Source organism: Lycium barbarum, chromosome 7 (assembly GCF_019175385.1).
Source record: "Lycium barbarum isolate Lr01 chromosome 7, ASM1917538v2, whole genome shotgun sequence".
In the NCBI taxonomy this organism is placed as follows: domain Eukaryota; kingdom Viridiplantae; phylum Streptophyta; class Magnoliopsida; order Solanales; family Solanaceae; genus Lycium; species Lycium barbarum.
In genome coordinates, this window is record NC_083343.1 from 130,824,310 (window position 1) to 130,848,119 (window position 23,810).

The following is a 23,810-nucleotide window of genomic DNA, read 5'->3' on the forward strand; positions in this document are numbered from 1 at the left end:
GGATAAGAGATCCAAAGCGATATGGATGCATACCAAATAACAGTGTATAAGATTTTTTTTACATCATCTTATGTGCACTGAACGCTCATTAGTGAAATCCCAATAACGACCTCATCACCTACTTTTCTCACGTACCCACCCCACCCCACACCACACCCACCACCCCGTCTTTCTCCTCATCAAAATTTCTTCAGAAAAAAAACAGAGAGATTTGCATTTCTAATCTCCAAAAACCCTACTGCGAAGATAGGGGCAAAGGAGATCAATAGTTGATTATGGCATTTAATTCCCGTTTATTAATCAGATTAAGCATTCTCACTTTTCTTCTTCTTATTCTATCATCACGCGCTACCGCCGATGATGATATCTCACGCGCCGCCCCTGCTAATGCTTCAACCTCCTGTAACAATCCTTACCGATTAGTAAGTTTAATTCAATTACCGTTAATCCTTTTGCTGTTAATAATTACTTTGCTAGTTTAACGAAACCTAATGGTAATTATGTCAAAAACTAGTTGTATACTCGTATCAGTGTGTGTGTTTCTCTTATTTTATTTGTCTAATCTCTAGTTTTAGAACGTTTAGTATAGCTAGAAATCAAATTATTGAGCATTGGAATGAAACTTCTGTAATCTCTTATCCTTATTGATTAGTAAGTTTGATTTCAATTACTGTATTAATAATCCTTTTGTTTATAATTACTTTGCTTGTTTAAGGAAACCTAATGGTAATTATGTCAAAAATTAGTTGTATACTTGTATGTGTGTGTGTGTGTGTTTCTCTTATTTTATTTATGTAATCTCTTGTTTGAGAACATTTATCGATTTGTAAGTTTAATTAGTAGATTCAGAATCCTTTTCTGTTTATAGTTACTTTGCTAGTTTAAGGAAACCTAATGGTAATTATGTGGAAATGGAAATGTAGTTGTTATTCCGTTTTTACTTGCCAATTATACTAGAAATAGATGTCCATTTTTACCTGTCCAGTTTAGAAAGTTAAGAGATAATTATTGAGTATTAGAATGAATCCAAATAGAACTGAATGTATATAGAGTATTCATGTTGCAATCCTTATCGATTAGTAAGTTTGATTCAATTACTGTGTTTTAAATTCTCTTGCTCATAATTACTTTGCTAGTTTAAGAAAACCTAATGTTAATTATGTGGAAACGTAGTTGTTATTCCATTTTTACTTGTCAATAATACTAGAAATAGATGTCCATTTTTACCTGTCAAGTTTTAAAAATTAAGAGATAATTGTATTTTAAATCCTTTTCTGCAAATATTTACTTTGCTAATATAAGAAAACCTAGTTTTTTTTTTTTTTGTGTGTGTGTGTGTGTGTGTTATGGAATTTCTCTAATCTGTAGTTTTAGAATGTTGAGTTTAGCTGAAACCAAATTATTGAGTATTGGAATGAATTGAGTTCAAATAGAGCGGAATGAATATAGAGTATTCATGTAGCGATCCCCAACTAGTTTGGGAAACAGATCAATCCTTATCGATTGGTAAGTTTGATTCAATTCCTGTATTCAGAATCTAAATTGTTCCTCTTGTTGCTAATGTTACTATACCGTTTGTGTTTCAGTAAAAAATAAAATAAAAATAATAATCTAATTTTGACTTCTGAAGGGGAGCCTTGGCGTAACTGGTAAAGTTGCTGCCATGTGACCAGGAGGTCACGGGTTCGAGCTGTGAAAACAGCCTCTTGCAGAAATGCAAGGTAAGGCTGCGTACAATAGACCCTTGTGGTCCGGCCCTTTCCCGGACCCCGCGCATAGCGGGAGCTTAGTGCACCGGGCTGCCCTTTAATCTAATTTTGACTTCATATTTTGATCTTTGAAATAAGAAAGAAGAGAAACATTCGAACTTGAATCTTTCCGTCTGCTCATAATTTTTTGCTAGTTTAAGGAAACCTGATAATAAAATTGTGTGGAAAAGTAGTTGTGTACTTTTAGAACGGTTAGTTTCGGTTAAACCAAATTATTGAGTGTTGGAGTGAAATTGATCCAAATATAACAGAAAGAATATAGAGTATTTACATAGCAATTCCTGACTAGTTTGGGAAAAAGATCAGCAATTTGGAAAAAGATCAATAATTTGGAAAGAAGATTACTTACTTGCCTTGTGGAGTAGAGCCATGGAAGTACAGATTTTGGTTATACGTGTGGTATGGAAACGGTACACACTAAAATTTTAACCAAACAAACTATTGATTTCGCTGTCTCAAGGAAAAGGATAGAAGCTTTTTGTAAACAAAGGTTGCACCAATTTCACAACACAAAATGTCTCAAGGAAAAGGATAGAAGCTTTTTATAAACAAAGGTTGCACCAATTTCACAACACAAAATTTAATTAGTATAGAAGTCAAGGACTAATTTCTTCTTCTTCCATTTTCTTAACATTTATGTCTAAACTAATTATTCGCAAGGAAATCTAAATGAATCTTCGGTACAAAATTAGCAAGTTAGTACAAAACAGTAGTCTACACGTGTCCATGATAAGCTTTAAATGTAATGGGCCTTACTTCTATTAATTAATGCTGGGAAAGAATCTGGAAAAGAGGAATTTAAAGTTGTTACGGAAAACTGAAAAAATAATGCATCGAGCAAGATTTGAACATGCGACCTTGGGGAATAGTTGAACCCTCTCGACCACTGAGCTACGCTTCGGGGTTGTGTCAAGGGGGTTCAATATATAATATATAGCCATAACAACCAAATTTTACCTTATACATACAGTGTTATTTGGGGTTTGAAGTTTGAACCCCCTCAGCCCCACCTAGATCTGCCCCTGGCTGCCTATGGAAAGTGGAGAAAGAAAGGAAAAAGATATGGTGAGCAGTACCAAGTCGTATATTTTGACACTATAAAAAAAAAGGAATCTGAGATGCTCGGGAGACACCTCTGCGATGATCCATGCACTAAAAGAGAAATGCCTCATGAACCTTTTTTCTTGGTGTAAACATAGGGATGTATTTACTGTAAATCTGCTTTTGGACTTCATTGTTCCTTGAGTTCTACATAGGAGTCATTAACACTTCCGTAATTATGCATATACCAAGGTCACAGGTATGTATAAAAGATCTTCACTTCATCCTTATCAATAAATAGAAGCACCTTTACTTCATCCTTATCAATAAATAGAAGTATCTTCACTTCATCAAAGAAAAAACAAAAGAACAGTACACGAATTTTGAGTGTGCATCCAATGAGAAAATATAGATCTATGATTGGGAGATTCGTAACACGAATTGTATGCGTATGAAAAAGGGTGTCCCAACTAGTCTTGGATTTAGATGTAGTTGTAGTTGATTGGTTATTTCTGCATTCGCTTCTTGGTGATTTGGGAGGATGAGGTGGGTGCTTAGGAATTAGGAAACTGGTTTCTAACCATTTGATGCCATGTCATCTTTCACAAGATGTAAATTAATGACCAAGAAAAAATTGAGTCGGACTGTTATCTTGTTGGGACAAAGTATTCTTTGATTAATTCTGTTTTTCACCTCTGGTAACATACTGAGTTACTTCTTTCCTTTTGTACAGGTTCTGGTGAAGTTATGGATTGATGGTGCTGAGCATGAATCAATAGGTGGCTTAAGTGCGGCATTTGGGTCTCTTTTAGCCGGTGATAATAAAAATACCCCCAGATTGCCTGCTACTTATACAAAACCCTTGAACGCCTGTTCCAGTTCCTCTTCTAAGGTATTTATTCCAGATTCATGACAATGCCTTTAGTCTTAGGTAAATAGCCTGCATCTCTGGGGCTTTTCAATTCGTCATGTATATCTTTGGTTGCAATTCTTACTGACATGTGGTAAATTTTCTGTATTGTTTTGTTATACACTGCATAATGCAGAGATATTTGTTTACTTTGGTCTAGTTATCAGGCTCTATTGCACTAGCTCTTCGTGGTCAATGTGATTTTCTAACGAAGGCTACGGTTGCACAAGCAGGAGGTGCTGCAGGGATTGTGCTGATAAACGATGAAGAAGGTTGTCATCCATTCTCATTGTCATTTCAGTTTTTATTTTCTCTTAGTTTTTTAGTTTTTGCTTTTTTTGGTGGTTATATCTCTTGCACCTCTTCCAGAAATGACATCGATTTTACCTGTTATTCTTTAGATCTTCTGGAAATTGGTTGTCCTGACAATTCTTCGGCATCAGCCATAACAATTCCTGTTGTAACCATTTCAAAAGCTGGAGGAGATGTCATTGATAAATATATCTCTGCTGGAAAGAAAGGTGAAGTCTTGGCCTCATGTAACATGTTACCTTCTCAAAAAATAAAAGTCTTGGCCTCATGTATATTAACCTTCTGTTGATTATTGCTCTGGTTCCCAAGGTATCTGGTATCTTAGGATATCACTCATACTTCCTCTTATAGCACATGCATTGTTTTCCATGCTTTAAATTGTCTGCAAAAAGGTGTTCCGCACATGTTCCTTCTCCAGGATGTAATATGATCCATATTTTGTATGATACATGCATACCTTTGCAGGAGAGATATGATAAGGTCTTTTTTTCTATTTACATGTGTGCCTTCAACACTGATGAAGTGCAAAATAAGCATGGAGCACTTCATCAGAGCTCCATAGCTCAAATCTATGGCATGTTGAACTCCCGTTAGATTTTAGCTATGGAGCTCTTGTGAGGTGTAATTCCATGGCACGGTATAGAATTTAATCTTCAAAATATTGGTACTCACTGATGAGAATGTGCATTTAAAACTATATTGCAGTGGCTTCTCTAGCTACTCTTGCATTGTGCATTTCTCATCGAGCTTGTTTTTATCTTCTTTTCACTTGTTGTCCCTCTGTTCTTGATTGTGGAAGAATTACAAGTTGATGGACATATTTTCTCTTAATGCAGTGGAGATTCTGTTGTATTCGCCAGATCGCCCCATTTTGGACTACTCAGCAATGTTCATATGGCTGATGGCTGTTGGCACAATTTTTTGTGCATCTTTTTGGTCGGAGTTTACCACATCTAAGGAAAGCAATTACTATGAACAAGCACCAGAGGTTCAAAAAATAAGCATCCTGATATATCTTTGCTTTTAATATAAATAGCCTCTTATGTTCTCATGGAATTACTTAGCAATGCTCTTTTTGTTTAAATCAACGTTTCAGGATATATCAGAATTAATTATTCATGCTTATAATTATTATTTGTCGTGGACTAGACATACATATTTGTGTGCTAATAACTATAAGCATGAATAAAAAATATTTGGACAAAGAACTTGAAAAACAATTACAATAAAGTGAAATATCATTTGTTTAGTGTCGTCTCTTCCGGATTACAGTCACTGACAAAGAAAAGTATGCTTAGAGCCTTGTTATATAATACAAAGTTCTAGTATTCTATATGCTATCTAAGCTAGAGGATGAATGAATATCTTGCATATTGGTGAGTATGGTCCACTAAGTGGAGGTACCAGGAACAGGGTGGTGCTTAATGCAGATCAGCTGAAAACTCTTCTCTGTCGAAGGAAAAGGAAAGACTGCATATGACAGCTTCACAGCAATAGGATAGATTCATCACTGACTTAGCATGCATTAGAGATTTATTTTTGTGTAAAGGAACAATATTTACAATGAACTGATGGAGATGGTACATAACTCTTGGTCACTTGTCTTAATTTAGGGTGTGTTCGATATGGAGGAAAACATTTTCCGGATAATGTTTTCTAATTTTCTCATGTTCATTTGGTCAAAAATTTTGGAAAACATTTTCTTTAGGAAAATAAGTTCCTCAAAAATGGGGAAAATGACCTCCCTAATAAAAGTAGGGAAAACAAGTCTACAAGTGCATTCCACCAACCACTCAACCACTCCCACCACCCCACCCCACCCCACCCCCACTCCCCTCCCCCCAAAACAAAATCAATTTTGTTTTGGAAAAAAAGTTTTTTTTTTTTTTTTTTTTTGGGTTTTTTGTACCCCCCAACTACCAAAGCCCAACCACTTCCGCAACCATGCCCCACCCACCTCTCAACCACTCCCACAACCCATGCACCCCCCCCCCCCCCCGGCGCGCGCGCACTCCACTCCCTGTTTTTTTTTACTTAAAAGAGTTTTAAAAGTTTCTTTTTTTATTTTTTTTTTACCCCACGACCACCCCCTCCAAAAATTTAAATTTTTTGAGAAGTTCTCTTTTTTTGATTCTCTACACCCACCCTCCTCACGCATCCCCTGCCCCCTCCTGAATTTTCTACTTCCTATTTAATTTTACCTTTATTAAAAAATTATAAAAATTGAAAGTTTGTGTGGTTATTGGAGGGGATGGTGGGGGTGGGTGGTGTAAAAATCCGAAAAAAGTAACTTTTAAAACTTTTTTGGGGCCGGGGGGGGGGGGGGGGGGGGTTGTGGTGGTTTAGAAAATCCAGAAAAAAAAAAAAAGAAAAAAGAAATTGAGGATGGGTGGTTGTGGAGGTTGGTGTGGTATGTGTCCACGCGGGGGGGGGGGGGTTGTGGTGGTTTAGAAAATCCAGAAAGAAAAGAAAAAAGAAATTGAGGATGGGTGGTTGGTGTGGTATGGGTCCACGCGGGGGGGTGGGGGGGGGGATGTGGTGGTTTAGAAAATCTAAAAAAAAAATTAAAACCTTCAAAAAAAAAAAAAGGGGTGTGTGTGGGGGGTTGGTGTGGGGTGGGGTGGAATTGTGGGGCTTGGGTGGGTATTTTCCTGAAAATGTTTTCTACCTATGAAAACATGAGAAAATAAGTAAGAAATTCACTTACTTTCCGCTATCCAAACGAACATGAGAAAATAAGTAGAAATCCACTTATTTTCCAAGAACACATTTTCCTCCATACCGAACACACCCTTAGTGCTTGTTATAGTTAATTGCTGTGTAGCAGGTGCTCCATTCTTTAATTTCAAGTTTGGAAGTGATTTTTATAATAGAATGTCGACACCAACTCATCTTAATTTATATTTCTTGTTTCTATACGATTTGTCCCTTTTTTCCTTATTCTTTTTTCTTGGAGTCAAGGATTCAAACAAATCACATTTACCCCCGATGGTTAATGGCTGTCATATCTAGTTTATATGCTCATCCTTTCTCATTTTTAGGTGAATACTGGAGTCGCCAGGGAGGAAGATGACAAGGAAATTCTAAATATCACTACAAAGAGTGCTTTTGTTTTTGTCATCTCAGCGTCTACATTTCTGTTGCTGCTTTACTTTTTCATGTCATCTTGGTTTGTCTGGCTGCTGATAATACTTTTCGCTATTGGTGGAGTTGAGGTACCCTAATAATTCTCTACTTCTTTGACTTGATCACTAAGCCAAGATAACTTGTTTCGACTTTGACTTGATCACTAAGCCAAGATAACTTGTTTCGAACTTGGTTAGATAAAACCATGTCATTTCATAGCACTGCATTTCTCCGTTCATGATGCTAGTAGTTGACAGATTATAGGCCATCTATTTGGTTAAAAAAAAAGGAAGCACGATGATAAGCAAAGACGACACATCCACGAATTGATCACAACCAAACAAGCCTTTCAAAACTAACTGAAACCAAAAACTGCACACTAATTGACCCAAACGGTAAATCAAACATAACCGGGTTAATAACCCACAAATCCCCGCAACCCATGCTAAACCTTCAATCTCAATAATGGCTCCATTATGACCCACTAATTATAGTGTCCTTTCAGCTCATTGTCTTATTGTGTAGGCTTTGCATAGCATTACCCGTTATATTGTAATAAAGCTATGCTTTGTAAACCCAAAATGGTCAAGAGAATGCACCATCTGTTAAGTTTGTATTCATTTTGCTGGGTTGATTCTAAGATAAGATGATCTATTTGTCCACATGAGCTCATAAATGGATTTAATGAGATTTTGTGCTTAATGCATTTTCTCTATGGTTCTGCCTGCCATGTTCTTTAGAAGTGATACCCTTCTCCAGCTCTTGAGAGATTGAATTTGTAGACACATAGTGAGCATTTTTGCATTTTTCTGCATCTTGTTTGAGCAGAATTTACGTTTCTTTTCAGTTTTGATTGACATTGTCTCTGCTTATTGACTTTTAGTGTTTAATTGTTTCCTTCTCAGGGAATGCATAGCTGTATAATATCCCTGGTATTAAGGTATAATATTTCCAAGACCATTTGCTGTCTGTCAGAGTAATGTGTGGAAGATTTCTAATTAGCTCTTCTATTTTGTTTCAAACAATACTGCGAGTAGCAAATGTAAAGGTTGTGGAAGGAAGACATTGAATTTGCCGCTTCTTGGGGAGATCTCTATTCTATCTCTTGTAGTCTTGATATTCTGCGTGGCATTTGCTGTCTTTTGGGCAGCAACTAGGAAAGCATCATACTCTTGGATCGGCCAAGATATTCTGGTAAGCTTATTAGTAATATTCATCCTCAAAAGTTTCATGCACTTGTTTGCATAATGGAACTGGAAAAGCTTTTTTGCACTTGACTTGCATGTTACCTATGAACCGGGTAATAATCTCCTCAAACCAATTTGTGATTTGCTGATAACAATGCGTCATATTCACTTACTCTGCAATATTTTTCTCTCAACATGGTTAAAATTAAAGAGCTTTCTTGTTACCAGGGAATTTGTTTGATGATAACTGTTCTGCAGTTGGCTCAGTTACCTAATATAAAGGTTTGTAGATACCTCCATAGGTCCTCCTCCAAGAGGAGTTGATAGCTTATTTTGCTTCATTAATGGTTACTATTCTAATTTCATTTGATGATTAATGTTTTGCTTAGGTTGCTACAGTGCTTCTGTGTTGTGCTTTTCTCTACGACATCTTCTGGGTTTTCCTTTCACCTGCTATATTCCATGACAGTGTAATGATTGCAGTAAGTTCTCTCTTTAGCTACATCTAGCTCTCTTTACTGTTCACAGACTTTTTGTATTGTGTGAGGTGCCAATTTAGATTATCTTTCTGTAGGATGTATAGTATCCTATTGGTTAAAAGTAGTGTTTGTCCTATCTAATCCCTAAAACTTTTATTGCACTTTAACGCTTCTAACCTATATGAATAGGGATAATATCTGTGGCAGTTAAACATGACTAACTAATGAACACTGCTCTTAGACTTTCAGTTGTTTACAGCTGATTCTGGACTCAAGTATCTCATAGGATAGGTTTACATGCAATGATATAGCACGAGCACAACTTATCACCTAGCTGAGCCAGGTTGGCTAGTTTATATATTAGATTCTTTAGTCCACTTGGGTGGTTTTGAAGGTTAGGCCCTTTAGCTGACAGAAAAATCATTGGGAGTGTGTCATTTATCTTCTCCTTTTTGTTGACAAGAAACTCGAAGTCTGCCTGTTGATTATATGAGTTCGGTGTCTATATAGTAAAAATCTTCGCTTTATGTTGGAATTTTAATTGTTTAGTAATGAGTAAATTGTTTTGTAAAACCTTTTTGGCTATCTCTCTTAGGCTATATAAGGATTTACTGATATGACAATGTAAGCTTCACTTTAGATCGCAGAACATGAGCATGCGCATATGTAACAATGATCATTTTGATAAGGTATTTTACTGAGAAAAAAACCAAGAACTTGATAGGGCTAGCGAGAACCGAGAAGGAAAAAATCAGAGTATAGTTTTGTTGAAATGAACTTAATTGAATGAGGAAGACAATATGACTCAAAAGATTCAAAGACTACTGAAAGGGTAACCCCGACCCGAAACCTGCAGGAATAAACTTGAACAGAAGATATATCAAAACTTCTTAATTCTAAGAATGGAGCGTCTCAAGAACATAATAATCAACACTAGGCAAGCTCGTCGCATGGGGCTTGCCGGGTTATCTCTCCTGTGTGCTTTGCAGGCTATTGCACAGGAGCGGGGTTTACCCTGTGCGCACCCGAAGGATAGCGGCGGGTTCTTCCCCCCTATAAAACTGAAGACTCATAGAAAGTTCTCTTTACTTGAAACTAAAACATTTGATGGTTTTGATGGTTTTGTACATGAATGAACTCATGATACTTGTGAAGCATCTGCAGAATAGTTTAGATCAAATAGATGTATCTTGGGGAGCTTAATTTGTGCACCTGTGATATTTACGTTTAATGGCTCGACCGTTGCTATGCGTTTCTGGCTATATGAATGTAGCAGTTTGGTTTAATTGTTTAGTCGTTACTTCAATAAGCTGGAGTAATACATGATTCTTCTCCATTGTCACGAGAAGCTGATTTAGCTCTTCAAACCTAACATCAAATTTTCTCAATGACATCTTCTTGGGTTCTTCCCCTCTAATAGGTAGCCCGTGGTGACAAAGCTGGCGGAGAATCCATCCCGATGCTTCTGAGAGTTCCTCGAGTAACAGATCCTTACGGTGGCTATGATATGATTGGCTTTGGGGACATTCTCTTTCCTGGTTTGCTGGTTTGTTTTGCTTTTAGGTATCCCATCGTTCTTCAGCTATCTTGCGAGCAAAAATTGTTATCCTCTCTCAAAATGAAAAAAGAACTAAGCATGTTGTCCAGGTGAAACAAGAAGAATTTCCTCTTTTGTGCCGCTGTTCTCTACCTTTGCCCTTCGAGGACATTAAGACACTACATGTATATAGATAGATAGAGTGAAAAATGAAACGTAATCATTATTCTTTTGATATATGCCGATCTGTGTACTCATACAATTTCTTTTAGTTACCAAAATATTTGTAAGTATCTTGGTTATTGAAGACAGAAAATGGTTCCTATTACAGTGATTAAAATTCAGAAATTGATGTTGGGGAAATGTATTGGATATATAGCTGAAGATGTTTTCAACTCTACTTCAATGAGTTGACTACCTTTTCCCTTTTATTTACAGAATGGAAGTCATTTAATTTCCTTTTCATCGATGTCTCATCCGATGGATTCACTTCCTTTATAGAAAAAGCAATGGAACCTCCTGTTAATCCTCTTTCCAATCTATTTTGCAGATTTGACAAAGCTAGAAGTAAGAGTGTACTAAATGGATACTACATCTGGATGATGGTTGGTTATGGAATTGGTCAGTACTTTTCTAATATATTAGTTGTCGTCTTCTTTTAGCGACTTCACTAATTTTTTCTAGCATCCCTTTTAGTAAATGATGTTAGTTGCTCGAGACCATTAATACTTTTGGTGAAACAATTACAAATGCCTAAAAAGCGCCTGTGAAGTATAAATAGCTAATGCCTTAAAGCACATTGTAAAGAGCAGTAACAAAATCTAAGTCGTAGCTTATGAGCAGAAAGTCCTGAAACTTGTCGTTCTTCTTTCCCTTTTACTCGTTTTTCATTTCCTCCACTTGGTTCTCATTTCATCTTCTCTTTCAATTTCGCAGGTCTTTTATTCACATTCTTGGCCTTGTATCTAATGAATGGTCATGGTCAACCTGCTCTTCTATATCTTGTGCCCTGCACGCTAGGTATGACAGCTTGACGACCTCTTGAATCAAAATTTCTGATCAGTCTTTGTATATTATTCATTGACGTTTTAATGTTTAGGAACCTATGTGGTGCTTGGATTGTTGAGGGGCGAATTTAAAGACCTATGGAACTATGACAGTGAATCAACAAAAGTTGCAGACTCACTATTGGAAGACGCTTGAGATATAGATAGGAGATGCAATATTAAAAATCCACATACACAAGCCATCGGTGTATTTTTTCCATGCTATTTGTATAAGCTGTTCATAGAATTTAAAGTTCTTTACAGGAAGTTCTTGGCTGTGTTGCATATGTATAATTCCGTTCACAACAGTGATTTTTTCTTTCAACCTTCAGTTGCCACTGCACTGTTCTTGATTAGCATGTAACATTACAATAATCATACAAAAAGTAGAGAAGTTATAACGAATCAGTTTTAGTAGTCAAATTTTTCCCTATTGTTCTGCATATTGCTGTTTGGTCATCTCATTTGTTGTTCCCTCAATTTCTTTAACATTTGAAACACCTTATCATTTGCTGAGTGAATTACTAACTTTCATAGTATGCTCTCTTCAAATAACTATATTGTCGGTCTGTATATTTTTAATCTTTAGGAGGGGGGGGGGGGGGGGGGGGTACAAAATAGCAGTGGAAACTGTTTCTTGGTTCTGTAGAAAGTAGAGCTGACAATATGGGTTTGGTCCGCGAGGTTGGCCCAACTCAATCTTTTATTTAAGTAGGGTTGGGCTAGAATTTCTTTGACCCATATAGAAGTGAGGCTCAAAAGCCTAGCCTCTCTTGGCCCGCCGGCCTTGAGGCCAGAAAGAAATAATAAATTAATTAATTTAAAAAATAATATAAATAAATTAAACAAAAAGATAAAAAGTAATGAGAAAAAAGAATGTATGTACTACTAAGTAGTAAATTAGAAACTGTAGTATTACATCTTAGTCTTAGAGTTTATATTATGTTTAATTTCTTTTGAACGTTATTTGAATTAGTGATCAAAAATAATAATTTATATTTGTTCTCTTAAATTTTTTTCTTCTATGATATGGATTTGGGCAAGAATGTGTGATAGAAGATTCTATTTCATGTTTAAATTGTACCAAAAATTACTTAGAAAATGTTATTTCGGAAAATGAAAAAACTTAAAGGATTGACTCGTCCTAGCCCGCGTAGGGCTGGGTTGGGCTACCATTTTTCGGCCCTTCAACTAAAAGTCAGCTCGTTCTAGCCCATTTAATTTTTTGGCCCTTTAAGGCTGGGTTGAGTTGGGCTAGGCTAGCCCATTTTGACACCTGTACTAGAAAGAGAAGAATATCTATTGGTAGCATCCATAAAGGGTTTGGCTGGATGTGCTTCAATAGCGTTCTTAACTCCTCTTTGTATTGTCGAAGTTCACGAGTTAGAGATAAGTGGACTTGAACTATTTCTTTCATCCTATAGTCTGGTGGTACTGGTGAGGGTCTCCCATGTCTTGAACTCATATGTAATTGATTTTTATTTTTATTTTTATTTTTAAAAAACCTCAATCTCATCTCAAGTGTTAGAAAAATCCAATTGCTCCATCGCCAACTTTAGTAAGAAACTAGGCTCAATACATCGACAATTTTTTAAATTTCTCAGTAAATTTCATTTCATCACTCGAACTACTATATATTCCAATTGAGCACTTGAAAACGGGATAAAGTGTTTCATTTAGACACTTTTGGTTCAAATTTTTTTTAAAAAAATTCGCATGTTCCCAAGCGTAATTAGGTAGTTAAGTTAACCAGATATATAATGATCATCTAAACAAGTTGCGAGGTGTAATTATTATTGTTATTGTTATTGTATGTACTACATATTAGTAGAAAACTTCTGACATACGTCTAATATTCACGTGATTATTATTTTTTTAAAACAAAAGAACCCCAAAGCTCTGAATTTTCTTTAAAATGAATGGTAGAAACTAATACCACAAGAAAAACACATATATATTGATTTGATTTTGTATATATATTTAGCAAAACATTTTCATAGAGTTTTTTTTTTTTTTTTAAATTACTGAGAAAGCAACTCGAACCGGTTGAAATCCGGTCCTTTTGAATATACCCCCGCTCTCAACATACTACGTTTTTACTTGAACCGGTGAGCCCTCTTGTCCACTTTGCCATTTTCAGAAAAAAAAAATGACAAAAATGCTCACTTATTTTTATATAGTACTTTGAAAATAGTTCCTTAAATATCAATTGGACAAAACTCCTTTAAGTTTGTCAAAAGTGAATATGTTTTATCTCCGTCAGTATTTTTGATAGTTAAATTTAACTAAAGCTGCAAATTTATTTATTTTTTAAATCCGAAACATTAAAAAAATAATCAAAATTGCATAAACCACAATATTAAAAACTACGTCAAACACGACAAATAGACTAAAATTATAGCAATTGTCAATTTCACCTCAAAAAGTTGCACCAGACTCTTAAAATAGATCAAAAGTACATAACCACAAAATCTGTACTTCCAAATGTGAGTTCTAATAACATACCTTTTATTTACATAGTTCCGATAAAATTGAACAATCAGAGTTTGGTAATATCCAGCAGAGACCAAAAATGCTCACTTTTGGCACATATAAAGGACTGAAACTGCTCAATTAATATTTTAGGAACTATTGTGAACCACCACTAAAGATAAGCTACCTTTTTTGTCATTTGTCTCGCCATTTTCAAGGCTAGAAAATCATAAACTTTATAATAGATTGTGTTGTATGTCCCAAACTAAATATTAGTACATACTCCTTCCGTCCCATTTCATACAAGAGTGTTTGATAGACACGAAGTTTAAAAAATAAAAAAAGATTTTGAAACTTGTGGCGTAAAACAAATCATTAGAATTTGTGTTGGTGAAAAATCATTTCATTAAGAATAAAAAGGTAAATTTAAAGTAAAATTCTTACTAAATATAAAAAGGTGTCATTTTTTTTAGACGAAGAGCTTTTAGCTGAGATAGTTACACAATTAACGTGAAACTATTAGTGACGGAGGTGAAATTTTCACTAGGGGTTCATCATGTAATATATAAGTGTGCTATCAAGATCGAAACTTTTAAGGTTGGAATCAGTTGATATTTTCGTCTTCTGGGTTTTTTCTGTTATGATAATTTCTGGGTTTTGCTTAGGTTGTGTTGCATGCCCAAATAAAAAAAAAGTACATGTATGTTTAAGCTTTTAGCTGAGATATTTACACAGTTACCGTGAAACTATCAGTGGCAAAGGTAGAATTTTCAATAAAGGTCCATCATCTACTATATATATATGTGTGTGTTTTTGTTTTCTTGGTTTTATCTGTTATGATAAGTTCTGGGTTTTGCTTAGATTGTGTCGTATGTGTCACGACCCAGCCCCGTGGGCCGCGACTGGCACCCTACTTGGGTACCCAGACCAAATCGCATATCCATTTATCAAAATCCACACTTATTTCAAAATGTCATAAAAGTCATTTCAAACATAATTTATATCAAAATATGTCTTAAGCGGTCGCACATATCAAAATATCATATCGAATCCGAAAAGAGCGGCGGAATAGACATCGCCGGTCATAAGTGCAAATATAAACATAAGGGCCATTTAGGGCCACCATAACAAACGGACCGCATTAAGACCAAATTTCAAAAATCAAACGAACGCATATAGGACCCTCGCCCCACAAACATGACTACAGGCCTCTACGAATCCAAAACAAAAACATATGGCGAGACAGGGCCCCGCCGTACCTAAATAGTCAAATGTACATAATATATACATAGCAGAAGATGTCTGTACCAAAAGTGGACTCCGGATCAAAGGGAGTACTCCGAAATAGCAGAAGGTGAAGCCTACAACGGTGGATCACCGGCGTCTGTACCTGCGGGCATGAAACGCAGCCCCCGAAGAAAGGGGGTCAGTACGAAATATGTACTGAGTATGTAAAGCACGGAGTACAGAAATATAGGCCACAACTGAAAGCAAATAAGGTACAAAGAGGAGTCCTAAACGGAGTATCAAAATCTTATATCAAAATCATATGTATATATGTAATGCAGACAAAATCATGCAACGCTCAAGACGTGGTCACCACTCCGACGCTGGTGCCACACACAGCATAACACCAGAAGGTTTCAAATCTCCGTACATCCCCGAACACACATATGTGAGCGTATCGCATCACCAGCCATATCACAGCATAACTCCAAACGGAACTCGACCCTATGGCGAGACCTCGGGGAACCGCAACACAGCATACGGCCGAATCATCATAGGGCGCACGAATCATAACCGGCCCGGGAACCGGTGAACGAAGTCAAAATAAGGCACGAGCGGAGTCGTGAGCAAACAATGCAATTTGTATATCAAAATAGCCTTTCCAAAATTTGAGGATTTCATAAGTCATTTCATCAACCAAAATAGTCGGAAAATTAACTAGTACAAAAGTTCATTTCACAAAATGTTTCCCAAAGTGGTACGTATGGTTCCAAAACATAGCTTATCATATCATAGTGATCAAAACATATTTCATAGAGGGACGTTTCAAAATCGAAGATTCCATATCAAACTTTATCCAAAAAGAGAGCCCAATAGGACAAATAAGGCATCTCGGGATTTAGCGGGCCCACCTCGGATCAAATCGAGGTGGCGAACATAATTGATGAACATTTAGGGTCTATAAGTTCATACATAAGGATTTCAAAGTGACCCGATCACATTTCCATAGGTTTCGGACGTTTGATTGCATTCTAGCCAAAATAGAGCCATTAGGCTTCAATTGAATTGAATGAATAGTAGCCATTTTATAGATCGGGTTTCGAGGAGCAGAATTGCTCCGGGGGTTCCGATATCAACCTAACACACTAAGACATGCCAAACGAAGAAGTGGGGAGCTTTACATACCTTATAGACGTCTTATGCTCACCCCAAACTCAAATCCCGTTTCGTCCAGAATCTGCAAATGGTCAAAGTTACCAATTAGAGATTCTTAAGCTTAAAAATTCCCTTAACTTTATTTTTATCTACCGAAATTTCGGTAGCATTTCCCCTATATATCTAACACCCCCGAGACTTAGCTCGGCTCAATAAACATCAACAACAAAAACCCAAACATCACAAACAACACAAACCACAACTAAAGCACTTTAACTTCAATATTCTTCCTTACTACATAAGTTGACAACTTTCATTCAAACTTCACAATACCAGACTAATGTTCACATTATTGTATTCATTCACCCATTCAAGGTTATTCAAACACATCCCAATTAGGTTCCAAACACTATACATAATTTCAAGAAGTTTCTTACTTTTCATATTTCGCCCGAAACATCAAAAATTCCGACGAACATACCAACTTACATTGTTTCATTCCAAATTCATTAACAACAACCATAAGTCACATTTAAAGCCTTAATATCATAATTATACAATGATATACACAAATATACCGAAATTATATACTTTCCCATAATAATCCGCAATCATTTTCCAACGCCAATTCAATTCGTTAAACATTCATTTACGTCATAAATGTCACAACGACGCAACTAACGAACTAACAAATCAATTTCACCTTGCCTTACACACCTTGTGGCTCACGGCCACTTCACTAAACACACATGCACACACGGCTTCATACACACATCAAAATTACGGGATTCTCGTCTATTCTCAATCCTTAACACATTCATACCAATTCCACAACATTAAAGTAACAAAATTCATACCTTTTCTTGAATTTCTGACTTGTCGCAAACGTCCTCCTTTCGCCAAACTAATGGTATCCCGTTGAAGAGCGTCTTGAGTACTCTACAAATATGGGAAAACCAAGATTTTTGGATCAAACACAAGGGCTAGAAAATTTTTCTTTCTCTCTTTCTCTAGTTCGGCCGAGAGGTGTTGTTGAGGTGCTTTCTTATTTTTTTTGAGTTTTGATTCAATCCTCTTGAAAGTTCTAAGGCAAATGGATATATATCTCAATTAAGGGTCATGTGATAATCACATGACCACTTAAAATGGGGCTTGGGCCAAGCCTTGTGGCCGGCCACCCCATCTCTTTGGACCTCCATTTTTGTTCAATTTTTCTTGGCCCAATTCATTAGAAATCCCGTTTTGTAATTCCCGAAACTAATTTTCGAAATTCCAAATTTACCATCGGCCTTCCCCAATGTATTTACACCATTCATTTCACAACCAACATAGTCATATCAACTAGAATCAAAATATTTCCTTATAACACACAAGTCTTAATTATTTCGCGATTTCCAATTATGCGAAAACACGGAACATAACAGTATGCCCAAATAGAAGGGCACATCTGTTTAAGCTTTTAACTGACATAGGAGCTGTTTGGACATAGGTGAAACCATGAGATAAAACCATGATTTGAAATCATATTTGAACACGCAATTTGAATTTCTTAAGTTATATTTTTTCTTATAGACATAAAAACCCAACAAGTTTTGAAAATTATCAAAATATTCTCAATTCTTATACAATCTTACCAAATGAGCAAGTAATAATTAATAACAAAATTAATATGTTACTAGAAGGCCTTTCTAAAAAATATAAGATCAATTGATCAAACTTTAGTTCAATAAAAAAGAAAATTTAGCATGAATAGTAATGTAACTACTCTTTAATATAATCCTCTCACATGGTAGACATAAATAAAGGTTGGTAAATGGTTGGTGAGAGTAATTGTTAAAAATATCTACCAACTTATGGGTCTTTTTTTACAAAATATAAACTTATGAGTCAAGTTTTATATTTAAAAATTTTGAAATCATGGTTTGAAACCATGAAATGAAATGCATATCCAAACGCTGATTTCATCTCATGGTTTCAAATCGCATGTCCAAACACCTACATAATTACACAATTAACATGATACCAATATCATCCTAGAACAAAAAACGTAGCTGCACCCCCATGCTACGTTTTCACTTGAACAGGTTGTCCACTTTGCCATTTTCAGAAAAAAAGAAAATGACAAAAATGCTCACTTATTTTTATATAGTAGGTTGAAAATAGTTCCTTAAATATCAATTGGACAGTTTTGTTCCTTTAAATTTATCAAAAGTGAATATGTTTTATCTCCGTCAGTATTTCTAATAGTTAAATTTAACTAAAACTGCAAGCTTTTTTTTTTTTTTTTTTAAATCCGAAACATTAAAAAAATCATCAAACACGACATATAGACTAAAATTATAGCAATTGCCAATTTCACCTCAAAATATAAATAAGTAAATACATGAAAAACCAAAGGATTTAACACCTAATATATATACATATAAAATAAGTTGACCTTCTATATGCTATGAATTTTGTCGTGAACCCCTTGCATCGTAGCTCCGCCACTTGTCTCACTCCTAACCTGTCTTATTTTATGTGAAGGTATTACTATTTTGGGAGTCATTTCTTTGACTATAATTTTTTCAAACTTTTCAAAATATTTTGAGTCATTAGCTATGTTGACTTATATTACTTTCTTGTAGTTTTCAAATATTTAAATTTCGTTTAAAATATTTGAAGAATTTAGTTACGCCTTAAGGCAAAGTCTGCCGCATAAGACAGGCTGTTTGCAAAGCCTCGCTTTGTGATTTTTTTTTTTTTAAGATTAAGCTGAGATTTGAACTCATAATCTCAAAATTTTTTAAGCGAAGGTAAAAATTAAAGACCAACAATTTGAGGAGCAAAGATTAAAGACATCCCCAATGAAGGACAATCGTGCAAATTGCCCGACTAGTTTTAGATGGGCAATTTGCAGGATTTCCCTTGGCTGGGGTTGTCTTTAATTTTTGCCCCTCAAATTAGTGGTATGAACTTTTGTCCTTCACTAAAAATTCCTTCCTTTCGGGTTCAAATCCCGGTCAATTAAAAATTTTTAAAAAATGATTTTAGATTAGGCCCATAAACAAAAATCCGTCATGTCCACCATCTTCAGCACAAGCTTTTGGTTTCCGAACAATACATTCTCTCATCAGTTTAATCATGGCAAACGGTATGTAAATTCTCTCACTTTGCAACTCTACATATGTATTCATACAAAATCATTATATTGCAACTAATCTTTCATTTTTTTTATATAAATCTTTCATTGGTTGGTGCAGTAGCAGCAAGATCATTTTTACAAGTAGCAGTGAAAGAAGAAGAAGACTTGTACCTTTATCTCTTTTACTCTCTCTATTTATTTACTTTCTTTACTTATTACTCCGTCCGTCCCATAATAAGTGTTATCTTAACAAAAAAACATGCATGTTAAGAAATGAAGTGTGAAGTTTACTATTTTTGCTCTTAATGATTAGAGCATGCACAAGTAGTTCATTTTTTGACATTGAGAATCCAACCATCATTTAGGGCTCGTTTGGTATGATAGATAAGCAAAAATAGTCCTGGAATAAAAATTTAGTGCCGCCTTATCCTACGTTTGGTTGGAATAAAAACTCGGGATAACTAATCCCGGGATTAATTTTCCTGGGATTATAGTGTTTTTTAATCCCACATTGGGGGTGGAATAATAATCCCGGGATTAGTTATCCCGGGATAACTTGTTTTCTAACCAAACGACTAATCCCGGGATAACTTGTTTTCTAACCAAACGAGCCCTTTAGAGTACTACTACATCTTTTTGCCTCTTACTAATCCTATCTTTCGTAGGCCAAAACTTTCATTTTCACGTGAAATCCAAAATTTGACATTGTGAATCCAACTTTTGGCCTTGAATAAAGAAACTTGCCATTTTTTGTCCAAGGGCAAAGATGAAAAAAAACTAGTCAATATATGCATTGGTATCCTAAGGTGATACTTATTATGGGACAAATTTTTTTGGCTAAGGTGACACTTATTATGGGACGGAGGGTGTATACACTTAAATCATTTTGTTTACAATGAATATAAATTCTTAAGCTACATTGTGCACGTGGAAGCAGTTACCATATTTTTATTATGGAAAAATGAGCATATAAGGGATTACTGTGGAGTTGTACAAAGTCCTTAATGTCAAAAATATCCCAAATAGTGGATATCCAAAATATCCCAAAATATCCCAAAATATCTCAAAATATCTCATTTCCTGTTTCTCTATAAATAGGATGCACAGATGTAATGTTGAAAGAGCAGAAGTAAGATAATCTGATATCTCTCTACATATTCTCTCTCTACATATTTCTTCTGTATATTTACTTTATAGTTATTATTTTATAACACGTTATCAGCACGAGACTCTGTCATCTCGAGCAAATACTTTACAAGCCTCGAAGGTATTGATTTCTTTGTTTTCCATTACTAATGGCAAATCTTTCTAGACGTGAATTTGTAGCCTTAGATATATCCGGCAATAGCTATATGTCTTGGATTCTTGATGCCAAGATTCACCTTAATGCGATGGGTCTGGAAGACACCATCAAAGATAAAAATGAGGCATCAAACCAAAACCGTGCTAAGGCAATGATATTCCTCCGCCATCATCTTGATGAGAATTTAAAAATGGAATATCTCACGGTTAAAAATCCTCTTACGCTGTGGAATGATCTGAAAGATAGATATGATCACCTGAAGTTGGTCATACTTCCACAAGCACGTTTTGATTGGCTCCATTTAAGGTTCCAAGATTTTAAATCTGTTAAGGCATACAATTCTACTATGTTTAAAATTATTTCTCAATTGAAATTATGTGGTGAAAATATTACTGATCTTGATATGCTGGAGAAAACATTCTCCACTTTTCCTGCCTCGAGTATGCTCCTGCAGCAGCAATACCGAGAGATGAAGTTCAAAAAATATTCTGATTTAATCTCACATCTTCTAGTGGCTGAACAACATAATGAATTATTGATGAAAAATCATGAAAGCCGACCCACTGGTACTGCCCCATTCCCTGAAGTGAATGAGGCAAATTTTCGCCATTCTAGGCGTGGAAGAGGTCGTGGCCCCAGTCGTGGTCATGGTCGTGGTCGAGGAAGGGATTTTAATCATGATTCTCGTTTTGCACCATATAATACCCTTGACCACCAGCAGTGTAAAAGGAAGGATGAAAAGCATGAAGTTGTGCAAAAGAAAAATTCAGAAAATAATTGCTTCCGATGTGGAGGAAAAGGGCACTGGTCACGTACCTGTCGTACGCCAAAGCACCTTGTTGAGCTATATCAAGCCTCCCTCAAAAGGGCAGAAAAGGATGCCGAAGCAAATTTTATTTCTGAAGATAATGTTGAGCCTATGCATCTAGATGTGGCAGATTTCTTTGAATTCCCTGAAGGAAAAATAGATCATCTGATCGGTGATGGATCTGTATTAACTTAGATATTTCATACATGTCGTTTGTATTAGCTATTGTGGTTATGTTTCCATATATATGTAATAAAGTGTGTGTAATACTTTGTCTAATCAAAATATCTACTTCGGTGTTTACTTTGCCTATTCTTTCGTTTTGAAGAATATATGGAAAATCCTCAAATATTATTTGGATCAATGACCAATCATGAAGATATTTGTGTAATTGATAGTGGAACAACGCATGCTATATTCAAAGATGAGAAATACTTTTCTTACTTGCGTAGAAAAAGGGAAAATATTAATACAACTTTTGGTAATAGAAATTAATGATCAAAGGCTCCAGAAGAGCTAATTATTTATTTACAAGTATCATGACACTAGCAGTGTCCAAATAATATATGATTATGGTGAACAAATTAATGTCTCTCGAAGAGCTTATATATGATAGTACCATTCATCTCAGATCATAATTATTTCGATCGGAAAATAAATTATAGTAAACCTGAAGTTTACTAGCGAGAAAAATGGTCATCATATTGAGACTACAGATGATTGGAAGATTGAATATCTCCAACTTATTACGGGTAGGGTCGCGTGTGTAAAAGTGTTACCCGAGCATGATGAGATCGCATGTCACAATAAACCAGAAGTTTTGACATAAAATTTCATGCAACAGCAAACCAGAAGTTTATTAAAAGAAATAGCACTCGTCATAGTAAACTTGAAGTTTACAGGTACAGATAATTTTATCAGTTGACAAGACCATTTTGATCGTCCTGATTTAAATCTGATGTGCTAATTGAGTATTAAAAACATATTGAAGAACTAGAAGATTCTTCAAGAATTTGTTTGTGTTGCTTGTTCTCATGATAAGTTGATTACACCAGCTAATGTTGGGACTGAATCCCCAAAATTCTGAAAAATATAAAAGGTGAGTGTGGGCCCCTTCACCTGCAATGTGATGTCTTAAATAGATGCATCTATGAGACGGTCACATGTATGTTTATTGTCAACTGGCAGTTTGACATTTACAAAGTTGCTTGCTCAAAATAATTGAGTTGGAAGCACAATTTTCAGAATATGTAATCAAGACAATGATCTTGATAATGCTGGTTTATATCTAAGTTGGTTTGGCATTGGATGCCTCCTGACCTAACTATTTCATATTTCATCTGCAAAATATGCTCTTAATGTCCCTGAAGGACAAAGTCTACAACGTGCATGGAGCATGGTAGACCAATCGGTTCCAAATATAATAATCCTTGAAAAAGGGAGGAACAAATGATCATAATAAGGAGGCAATGTGCTCTTGAAGAGCTACGACATAACACTTCATAAACCTTATGGGAGGTTCAGGTACCTGAAAATAATGAAGTGATGAGATCTCAGTAAGTTATGTCGAATTGCGAACCGATACAACATGATATCTTCTCGACAATATACAATATAGCGCGCAATATTGTATAAGGTTGTAAGGATTTGATTTCTAAGTCTCTTAAAGCATGTTGACGTAGAATAATTACCAAGTAAAATGATGCATCTTGGTAGACGTAATGTTTATTGGGCCAGCAGTCCAAACAACAGAAGATGTCACATTATTTATACTGATGGATGCTGTCATGGCCTATGTGGCTTACTTGATGAAATTTATATGAAAATTCCTGAAGGATATAAAATGCCTGAAGCATTTGGTTTAAAGTCTCGGGAAATGTATTCAATCAGATTACAAAGATCATTATATGGTTTAAAACAATCAGGGCGTATGTGGTATAATCGCCTAAGTGAGTACTTGATAAATGAAGGATATATAAATGATGCCATTTGTCCATGTGTTTTTATTAAGAAAACAAAATTAGGGTTCATAATACTTGCTGTTTATGTTGATGACATAAACCTCATTGGAACTCCAGAAGAGCTCCAAAAGGCGATTGAATATTTGAAGAAAGAATTTGAGATGAAAGATCTCGGAAAGACAAAACTCAGTCTTGGTCTGCAAATTGAACATTTCGCAAAAGGGATCTTTATCCATCAATCTGCCTATACTGAGAAAGTTTTAAATCGGTTTTACATGGACAATTCGCATCCTTTAAGTACTCCTATGATTGTTTGCTCACTTGAAGTGAGCAAAGATCCGTTCCGACCTCAG

General features: G+C 35.5%; 2 protein-coding genes across 2 annotated transcripts; both read left to right on the forward strand.

Moving 5' to 3' along the window:
* The first annotated feature begins 137 nt into the window (after positions 1-137).
* Positions 138-11,830, forward strand: LOC132604437 (signal peptide peptidase-like 3). The gene is made up of 14 exons (XM_060317942.1): positions 138-422; positions 3,544-3,702; positions 3,881-3,992; positions 4,122-4,241; positions 4,869-5,020; positions 7,074-7,247; positions 8,064-8,098; positions 8,196-8,352; positions 8,574-8,627; positions 8,735-8,827; positions 10,245-10,387; positions 10,912-10,982; positions 11,298-11,381; positions 11,461-11,830. Exons 1-14 carry the CDS (start codon positions 276-278, stop codon positions 11,562-11,564), a joined length of 1,605 nt encoding a protein of 534 aa, XP_060173925.1. The 5' UTR covers positions 138-275; the 3' UTR covers positions 11,565-11,830.
* A 7,406-nt stretch (positions 11,831-19,236) lies between these two features.
* On the forward strand, positions 19,237-23,113 carry LOC132602667 (uncharacterized). The gene is made up of 2 exons (XM_060315464.1): positions 19,237-19,394; positions 19,504-23,113. The coding sequence occupies exon 2, from the start codon at positions 20,681-20,683 to the stop codon at positions 21,689-21,691; it is 1,011 nt and encodes a 336-aa protein (XP_060171447.1). The 5' UTR covers positions 19,237-19,394; positions 19,504-20,680; the 3' UTR covers positions 21,692-23,113.
* The last annotated feature ends 697 nt before the right edge of the window (positions 23,114-23,810 follow it).